Below are 10,749 nucleotides of genomic sequence, written 5' to 3' on the forward strand. Positions count from 1 at the left end.
CAAAAACCCAATGAGTACAAACATCAAAACAATATTTAGAAGTCCGAATGCCGTAAATCCAATATGAAATCCATAACGATCAACAATAGCGTCACCAGCCAAGGGGATACAAAATCCACCTAGAGAAGCAGCAGCGTGATACAAGCCGGATACAAAACCGTACGTTTCAGTGCTTTTCTCATAATCTAACTCGTACGCGCCTTTAACCATACACTTTAACCCTAAAATTGTTAGAATACTGAAACCCAAACCCATCAAGGCGTAACTCAATCCATTTGTCCATAAATTAAAAGGTATAAAAGCCAACAGAGGACTCGGACCGTTCATCAAGAATGCAAATCCAAAGATAAAATGGCCTAAAATCAATAAAGGTGCTTGAATGTCTTTTGCATCGGAGATATATCCCCAAAGGGGGGCTGTGATGACGGACGTCAAGGAATCAGTCATGTAAAAAAAGTCCGACTAAAGTGGCGGACAAGTTGAATTGTGATAAATGTGTAGCGTACAGAGAATCAAACATAATCATGCCCCCAGTTCCAGTGATCACGCTCAGCATTGGAATGGAAACCATGGAACTTTTAAGTAAGTGAAATATTGATCTGGCAGGTCGGTCCTCTGGTGTCTTTTTAGAACCAGGTAACAGCTTATAGACGAGTAAGCCATTGAACCACGTACAACAACCCATAAAATAGAATGGGACGCCAAACCCACCCAAATCGTACAGGCATCCTCCAATGACTGGCCCAACTATGTAACCCAAACTGAGAGAAATCTGTAAAATAGCTACAGCGCGCCCAATGTGTTCGTGAAAGTCATTGAAAACAATAGTCATTGCAGCTATAGTAACACACGAAAAGCCAAGAGCTTCTACAGACCTGCACACAAAACTCATCACCGCGAATACTATTCCATCCGGGCCTTTTTCCAAAATTCCAAACAAGGCTGTACTGGAACCGGCAACAAAGATTCCTGAAATGAATACAAACTTCACACCGATTCGCGAGATATAATGTCCTATAATGGGCGATGCCAAGAATAATACTAGTTCAAAATCACAGAAAACCAATCCTATAATAGTAAGACTCATTCCTTTATTTAGGGCCACTGTTGGATAAAATGGAGCAATCAAAGAACAAGCACATGATGAAAAGAATAAAGCAAGCGCACATAAAACCATCACTAATTTCTTTTGTCCGGAACTCGTTAAAGACTGAAATTTATCAGTCAACTCAGGCATGTGTTGTTTCTGGCCATTTGTGTGTCTATCCATTTGACCATCTGTTGGAATGTCTTTGCCACTTTCTCATCTCGAGCTTTTCTCCTCATTTCCAGTGCGTGGTTCCATGGTACCATATATCGTATTAGAATTTTCCATTAGAACGTTTCCATTTTTTAAACAGCTCTGTTTTTTCACATTAGCTTCGTTATTTCTACTGTATTCAGAAGCGGCCTCTAACAATGATCTTTTCTCCAGTGACTCAGTTGATTCTGCCATAATAATTCCCTTTACTGAAAAATGTCACACAATATTGAAATGTCATGCGTTTTATTCTATACAGATTTCACGCATGTTACAAAGTCACTGATGAAACTAAACTCTGTTAATCAATCGTTCCCTTTACAACATGTCAGTATATACCAGTAAACATTATAACGGACCATTATCAGTGAGAACAAAAAGAATGAACAGTGTGACAGCGTTTGACGAGGTTAACCAGTCCATGGAGTAACGTTATCTCTGATATGTATGGATGTTATTATGTACAAATAATGCGTAAACTATGAATAATGGTTTTCAATGGAAATTGCCGTCTATCCTCACAAAATGACAGTTCCCATAAAAAATACTTTCTGATTATAATAACACAAATGTAAATGCAATGTGAAGGTATTGTGACGATCAAGGTAATAAAGAAATTTAATAAAAACAGAAATAAAATTCTCATATTTAGTTTATGAACTAAGAACACTGTTTGAATTATTCAATTTAATCTCTGTAAAAAAATCCATTCAGACACACACACACACACACACACACACACACACATATATATATATATATATAATATATATATATATATATATATATATATATATATATATATATATATATATATATATACAGTTTTACAGTATATTACAGTAATAAGTGAGTGAGGAAGATGAGATCGGTCAGCTTTTATAATAAGTGGCTACGTGACAGAAGGTAGAACGAAAAGTATTCACTCATTTGAAATTAAGTCAAGGGAAGGCTATTAAAGGAAAGATGATCAAATATTAGAACGTAAAGTTTTTCTAAGCCTACCGAAATATAACTGGAGTGAGATGAATTCAGTTCTTACTAAAATTTAACTTAAATAAAATAAATGTGAATAATCATTACTGTGACAACGTTACTGTAGAACGAGCGTCTCAATGGTAAATTAGCTTTAGGTGACTATGTGTTGTTATTTTTCAAACCTGTTGATATGCTACCTTGTGATGACAACGCTTCTCAGTCGTCATATGAATACTACTCACCATGGTTATATAAACCCATGGCAGGCCCCAAAACGTCACTTGCTATCCTTCACACTATGCAGGGTTGATTGTGTGAAGTACGTTCGGGACCGGGATATAGCAAGGCATAGTGCAGGCTACTGTACTGTGTTAGTCCGTGAACGGGTGACCAAATCATAGAACAGAGAAGGCAAATCTGTTACTATGTGTCCCAATATAGTATAACACAGAGAAGGCCGGTTCAGAATAAACCAAATATAACACAAGAGATCAAACACTGTGTTATAAAATATCAAAAGCTGGTCGGTCGGTGACGAATTTAAAAAGCGACATAATATGTCATAATATCACACCTCAATAAAAGAGTGTGATAGTAAAAAGTTGCCCGTTAACAATTGATTCGGTCAAGTCTCTATGCAGATCCAAAGGATAGTGCTAAGTCCTGTGCGTAAAACAATTTTGAGAAGCACGATTGTTCTCAATATTTTTTTTTTGTCGGGCCGTTTTCGTTACAGAGTGAAGAAGTATCCATACTATACACCTTCACGAAAAGTCAGGGCAACGCTGTTACAAGAGAACAGAAGAGAAAACCTGAGACAACAAACAAGATTTGTTTGCATGTATCGTTTTGTCTTTACGTGTTACTGAATAGTACGTTTTCATTGTCAAATACTTTTCATTAATTTTTTGACATTTTCTTCGTTTTTTAAAATTAAGTTAATTTTTAATTAAATCAGCAGACTTGTTTAATAATTTAAAGCTATACTTTTGTGGGGACTACTTATATTATCATTAGTCTGCAGTCGTGGAAGAATATTTTTTATTCAACTCATTAAAAGCATTGTTCAACGATTACGCATTTACTAAGAAATAATAAGGTTTTCCAATGAGAAGGTTGGAATAAAAATGATTATCCCACCCCCTCTCATTAGAAAACCATATCATTTCTAAGTAAATACGTGATCGTTGAATAGTGCTTTAACGCGTTGAATAAAAAGTGTTCTTCAACGATTGCAGAATATGTTCGTACATTTTATTGATGTAAGATTAGGTGTAAAAGATTGGTAAATAAAAATAATATTTTGGTGCGCATGAATACAAATCCAACGTTTTTAGTTTTAGGTCAAATTGTCATTCAAGAAGAAGGAGAAAGGTACAAATTATGGTGAATAGAAGTACTAATACCATACCCTATGGTTACAAAATATCAAATACTCTTACTTGAAAGGATCTCTGAGGTTACGAAATATTCATTATTGATCAACAACAGTCACTGGCGGTCGGTCAATAGAGCGAAGTTGTTTTGTGCCGCCCTATATTTTCCGTAGATTAGCATGTCAACCAAACCAAAAACTTCAATTTTAAAATTTTGATAAAATTAAAAATTTAGCACATACTGCTTTTTGTTTTGAATTTAATATTTGATTACTCGTGCGTCGCTCCGCGAAGGTGGCGTCAAATCCACACGTTTCATCTTTCCCCCGTTGCCTGCGCGATGACAATGAGCGGAGCGTGTTGTGTGGTAGGGGCGTTTTTTGTTTTGTTTATATGAGCCCGTCTTCGTTTGGCCGTCCTGTCCTTATCCTATACTCTGTTGTACTTTGAAGAAAGTTAGTGTTACCACTCCCAAATCTCCCTCCACCCTCCCTCCCCAACTATTGTCTTTCACTGCTAAAATAATTAGGCCAAGACGGCCAATCTAGCGATGCACGCCCTGAGGACCTACTTTGGATAAATTAAAACCATATCAGTTTTATCACTGAAAGAAGAGGCTTTGCTTCACTATGATATACGGATGAAGAGAATGGCAATAAATATATATTTTATCATTGTTGGTTTTGCTTAAATATATATTAAATATCAAAAAGAACAGTAAACAAAGTATGCATCGAGAAGAGCCCCATGGTACTATAAATAAAAATCCCTGACAACACGGAGTCCTTCAGCCCCGCACACTCCCAACGATCCCTACTCAACTTGTATTGTGTGCATTGTCTAATAATAGTATAATTATAAAGATGTCGCTGATTGTGTGTGAGGTTAACAAGTGCTTTGCGTTTGGAATTTAATGTGGATTTTTAAATTCAATTATTCTAAAGTTGTGTGTCATACCGTTAGTATTCAGAGAAAATGTCTTATCGCTGTTGTCATTGTTTATGAAACCTACCTGTTTTTATCTTTGGAAAGATTTCTTGAATCATTTTATTTTAAAATTTATTTCTGTAATTTGTAACCAATCATGAATCATTTTGATTTTTTAATTATTCCGACACTTATCCCCTCAAGAGAAAATAGTGGTAGAAGATTTAGGTCCGCACAAACCAGTAAATTTTAATTTAGTTTCTAACACACCGAGGAGACAGCGCCGATTTAATAATGATTATTTTAAAACTGTTGAATGGCTTACTGCCGTAAAACGCTTCATTGTTTTCATTGCTTGATTTTTTGGTGATGTATGCTGTACGGACAACAGGAGCATTCAGTGATATTGCGCACATCTCTCAGGCACTGAAGAAACATTCTGAATCAAATAGCCATGTCACAGATGCTGTTAAATATAAACTTTTCGACGTTGTAGATATAGGAAATCAGTTGGAAACAGGACATGCTGCGTCTGTTAGTCGTTATAATGAACAGGTGAAAGTTAACAGACAAGTTTTGTCCAAGATAATTGATGCTCTTTTGTGAGTACGTCTCGTTAATATTCTAATACACACACACACACGACCGACCGCCAGTGACTGTTGTTGATCAATAATGAATATTTCGTAACCTCAGAGATCCTTTCAAGTAAGAGTATTTGATATTTTGTAACCATAGGGTATGGTATTAGTACTTCTATTCACCATAATTTGTACCTTTCTCCTTCTACACGCACACACAAATACACGATGCAAACATATGCACACATAAAGACAAACAATTGCAATACCCCCCTCCACACACACACACACACACTCATACAAAGTAGGTCAAATTTAGTTAGATTAACTAGACCAATAAAATTTGATTCTGTATTTCGGATTTGTGCCGCCTTAAATACAATGTGACCAACCGCCCCTGATAAATCATTATCACAACAGGAGGTAGTAACAGATAGCAACTCAACTGACCAAGAGATATTGAAATACAAATGTCACTAAGCTTATTTGGACGGTCAAAAACAACGAAACTTTCAGGATGAGTCTGTTATGTGCCAAAATCTTACAGAGATTGTAAGATAAGATTTCTTGCAATTTCCTGTTTTTAGGAGTATATATTCTCGGAAATATAATCAAAATAGAGCATATGATTATAATGCTCATCATTTGATATAATCATACGATGGCAACATGAAAAATGTATGTCCATAAATGAGAAACATTTATTAACATAATATGCCGTCATCAGGACCAAGTGGTTTACAATTCAATTTGTCACGAATTATTATAAAACAGCCCTTTTGGTACATCCACCTGCTCTATCAGGCTTCTTGCTCACCATGCGTCGAAAAGTAGTTCAACACTGTAACCGCATTCAGGTCACTGTACGGACTCCTAAGCTAAAGTATAACCTACATGCAATCGTGTATAACACCCCTTTTGCAACGTATATTAGTAGGAATTAACCATTCAAGCTAAAAGCCATTTTGATTCTCTTATTGCAATCTTTAATAGGAATGAACCAGTCAATCTACAATGCATTAATGATGCTTGTGGTGCAATTGTGTTTTTGCGATGTTTCTGACCGGTCTGACATCCGAACTCACTAATGGGCCAAGTTTAACATTGTTGTAATGGACAATATTTTGCTTATTTGTTTTTTGAAGTTTCCATTATAACAATGAGCAATGTGGCGACCGACTTTTTTAAATGCTCAATTATACTCAGTCTAGTGTAACTGAGTTAAAAATATGGAGTTCCGCAAGGATCGGTTCATGGACCTATACTTTTTACTATTTATACAAGACTCTTGGGAAAATCATTCATTCTTTTTCAGTCGACTTCCATGTGTATGCCGATGACACACAGATTTATGTACCTTAATCAGAGGATGATGATGTTAGTGTGTCGCAGAAGGTGGACGTTTGAGTCAATGAAATTACAAATTGGATGGATATAAACAAATTGAAATTAAATGAAGAAAAACCAAGGTGCTGTAATAAAAAATACGTTATTGGTTTTTTATTTTAAGCAACACTAGTTCCATCTGATGTTACCTTAAAATACAAACCGAATCTTCTAAAAGCTTAAGAAAATTTCAATTATAAGCGTATTACTATAACTATTGATTTTATCTCACTTTTTTATTGAAACATGATCTCGTTTTGATTTTTTAATCTAATGCAGTATACTTGGCAGTCACGATTTCGACATTGTTCTTACACACTTCTGGAGAAGATATTGAATCACATCTACATTTCGCACCAATGCCCTTAACGTAATATCGGTATGACAAAAACCCAATGAGTACAAACATCAAAACAATATTTAGAAGTCCGAATGCCGTAAATCCAATATGAAATCCATAACGATCAACAATAGCGTCACCAGCCAAGGGGATACAAAATCCACCTAGAGAAGCAGCAGCGTGATACAAGCCGGATACAAAACCGTACGTTTCAGTGCTTTTCTCATAATCTAACTCGTACGCGCCTTTAACCATACACTTTAACCCTAAAATTGTTAGAATACTGAAACCCAAACCCATCAAGGCGTAACTCAATCCATTTGTCCATAAATTAAAAGGTATAAAAGCCAACAGAGGACTCGGACCGTTCATCAAGAATGCAAATCCAAAGATAAAATGGCCTAAAATCAATAAAGGTGCTTGAATGTCTTTTGCATCGGAGATATATCCCCAAAGGGGGGCTGTGATGACGGACGTCAAGGAATCAGTCATGTAAAAAAGTCCGACTAAAGTGGCGGACAAGTTGAATTGTGATAAATGTGTAGCGTACAGAGAATCAAACATAATCATGCCCCCAGTTCCAGTGATCACGCTCAGCATTGGAATGGAAACCATGGAACTTTTAAGTAAGTGAAATATTGATCTGGCAGGTCGGTCCTCTGGTGTCTTTTTAGAACCAGGTAACAGCTTATAGACGAGTAAGCCATTGAACCACGTACAACAACCCATAAAATAGAATGGGACGCCAAACCCACCCAAATCGTACAGGCATCCTCCAATGACTGGCCCAACTATGTAACCCAAACTGAGAGAAATCTGTAAAATAGCTACAGCGCGCCCAATGTGTTCGTGAAAGTCATTGAAAACAATAGTCATTGCAGCTATAGTAACACACGAAAAGCCAAGAGCTTCTACAGACCTGCACACAAAACTCATCACCGCGAATACTATTCCATCCGGGCCTTTTTCCAAAATTCCAAACAAGGCTGTACTGGAACCGGCAACAAAGATTCCTGAAATGAATACAAACTTCACACCGATTCGCGAGATATAATGTCCTATAATGGGCGATGCCAAGAATAATACTAGTTCAAAATCACAGAAAACCAATCCTATAATAGTAAGACTCATTCCTTTATTTAGGGCCACTGTTGGATAAAATGGAGCAATCAAAGAACAAGCACATGATGAAAAGAATAAAGCAAGCGCACATAAAACCATCACTAATTTCTTTTGTCCGGAACTCGTTAAAGACTGAATTTTATCAGTCAACTCAGGTATGTGTTGTTTCTGGCCATTTGTGTGTCTATCCATTTGACCATCTGTTGGAATGTCTTTGCCACTTTCCCATCTCGAGCTTTTCTCCTCATTTCCAGTGCGTGGTTCCATGGTATCATATATCGTATTAGAATTTTCCATTAGAACGTTTCCATTTTTTAAACAGCTCTGTTTTTTCACATTAGCTTCGTTATTTCTACTGTATTCAGAAGCGGCCTCTAACAATGATCTTTTCTCCAGTGACTCAGTTGATTCTGCCATAATAATTCCCTTTACTGAAAAATGTCACACAATATTGAAATGTCATGCGTTTTATTCTATACAGATTTCACGCATGTTACAAAGTCACTGATGAAACTAAACTCTGTTAATAAATCGTTCCCTTTACAACATGTCAGTATATACCAGTAAACATTACAACGGACCATTATCAGTGAGAACAAAAAGAATGAACAGTGTCACAGCGTTTGACGAGGTTAACCAGTCCATGGAGTAACGTTATCTCTGATATGTATGGATGTTATTATGTACAAATAATGCGTAAACTATGAATAATGTTTTTTAATGGAAATTGCCGTTCATCCTCACAAAATGACAGTTCCCATTAAAAATACTTTCAGATTATAATAACACAAATGTAAATGCAATGTGAAGGTATTGTGACGATCAAGGTAATAAAGAAATTTAATAAAAACAGAAATAAAATTCTCATATTTATTTTATGAACTACGAACACTGTTTGAATTATTCAATTTAATCTCTGTAAAAAAATCCATTCAGACACACACACACACACACACACACACACACATATATATATATATATATATGTATATATATATAATATATATATATATATATATATATATATATATATATATATATATATATATATATATATATATATATATATACAGTTTTACAGTTTATCACAGTAATAAGTGAGTGAGGAAGATGAGATCGGTCAGCTTTTATAATAAGTGGCTACGTGACAGAAGGTAGAACGAAAAGTATTCACTCATTTGAAATTAATTCAAGGGAAGGCTATTAAAGGAAAGATGATCAAATATTAGAACGTAAAGTTTTTCTAAGCCTACCGAAATATAACTGGAGTGAGATGAATTCAGTTCTTACTCAAATATAACTTAAATAAAATAAATGTGAATAATCATTACTGTGACAACGTTACTGTAGAACGAGCGTCTCAATGGTAAATTAGCTTTAGGTGACCATGTGTTGTTATTTTTCAAACCTGTTGCTACCTTGTGATGACAACGCTTCTCAGTCGTCATATGAATACTACTCACCATGGTTATATAAACCCATGGCAGGCCCCAAAACGTCACTTGCTATCCTTCACACTATGCAGGGTTGATTGTGTGAAGTACGTTCGGGACCGGGATACAGCAAGGCATAGTGCAGGCTACTGTACTGTGTAAGTCCGTGAACGGGTGACCAAATCATAGAACAGAGAAGGCAAATCTGTTACTATGTGTCCCAATATAGTATAACACAGAGAAGGCCGGTTCAGAATAAACCAAATATAACACAAGAGATCAAACACTGTGTTATAAAATATCAAAAGCTGGTCGGTCGGTGACGAATTTAAAAAGCGACATAATATGTCATAATATCACACCTCAATAAAAGAGTGTGATAGTAAAAAGTTGCCCGTTAACAATTGATTCGGTCAAGTCTCTATGCAGATCCAAAGGATAGTGCTAAGTCCTGTGCGTAAAACAATTTTGAGAAGCACGATTGTTCTCAATATTTTTTTTTGTTGGGCCGTTTTCGTTACAGAGTGAAGAAGTATCCATACTATACACCTTCACGAAAAGTCAGGGCAACGCTGTTACAAGAGAACAGAAGAGAAAACCTGAGACAACAAACAAGATATGTTTGCATTTATCGTTTTGTCTTTACGTGTTACTGAATAGTACGTTTTCATTGTCAAATCCTTTTCATTAATTTTTTGACATTTTCTTCGTTTTTTAAAATTAAGTTAATTTTTAATTAAATCAGCAGACTTGTTTAATAATCTAAAGCTATACTTTTGTGGGGACTATTTATATTATCATTAGTCTGCAGTCGTGGAAGAATATTTTTTATTCAACTCATTAAAAGCATTGTTCAACGATTACGCATTTACTAAGAAATAATAAGGTTTTCCAATGAGAAAAATGATTATCCCACCCCCTCTCATTAGAAAACCATATCATTTCTAAGTAAATACGTGATCGTTGAATAGTGCTTTAACGCGTTGAATAAAAAGTGTTCTTCAACGATTGCAGAATATGTTCGTACATTTTATTGATGTAAGATTAGGTGTAAAAGATTGGTAAATAAAAATAATATTTTGGTGCGCATGAATACAAATCCAACGTTTTTAGTTTTAGGTCAAATTGTCATTCAAGAAGAAGGAGAAAGGTACAAATTATGGTGAATAGAAGTACTAATACCATACCCTATGGTTACAAAATATCAAATACTCTTACTTGAAAGGATCTCTGAGGTTACGAAATATGCATTATTGATCAACAACAGTATTATAACACCCCAGTCAGTTGTATTCTTTCTTATCTT

At 35.5% G+C, this 10,749-nt stretch overlaps 2 protein-coding genes across 2 annotated transcripts; both read right to left on the reverse strand.

Moving 5' to 3' along the window:
* Positions 1 to 439: 439 nt before the first annotated feature.
* On the reverse strand, positions 440 to 1,495 carry LOC144976483 (MFS-type transporter SLC18B1-like). Its single transcript, XM_078920773.1, has 2 exons — positions 1,351 to 1,495; positions 440 to 1,104 (listed from the first exon to the last, which is right to left on the reverse strand). The coding sequence occupies exons 1-2, from the start codon at positions 1,493 to 1,495 to the stop codon at positions 440 to 442; spliced, it is 810 nt and encodes a 269-aa protein (XP_078776899.1).
* A 5,318-nt stretch (positions 1,496 to 6,813) lies between these two features.
* On the reverse strand, positions 6,814 to 8,427 carry LOC144976484 (MFS-type transporter SLC18B1-like). The gene has a single exon (XM_078920774.1). The coding sequence runs from the start codon at positions 8,425 to 8,427 to the stop codon at positions 6,814 to 6,816; it is 1,614 nt and encodes a 537-aa protein (XP_078776900.1).
* Between the last annotated feature and the right edge of the window lie 2,322 nt (positions 8,428 to 10,749).

This window comes from Berghia stephanieae, chromosome 7 (assembly GCF_034508935.2).
Source record: "Berghia stephanieae isolate SIO BIC M18660-M18661 chromosome 7, UCSD_Bste_1.3, whole genome shotgun sequence".
Lineage (NCBI taxonomy): Eukaryota > Metazoa > Mollusca > Gastropoda > Nudibranchia > Aeolidiidae > Berghia > Berghia stephanieae.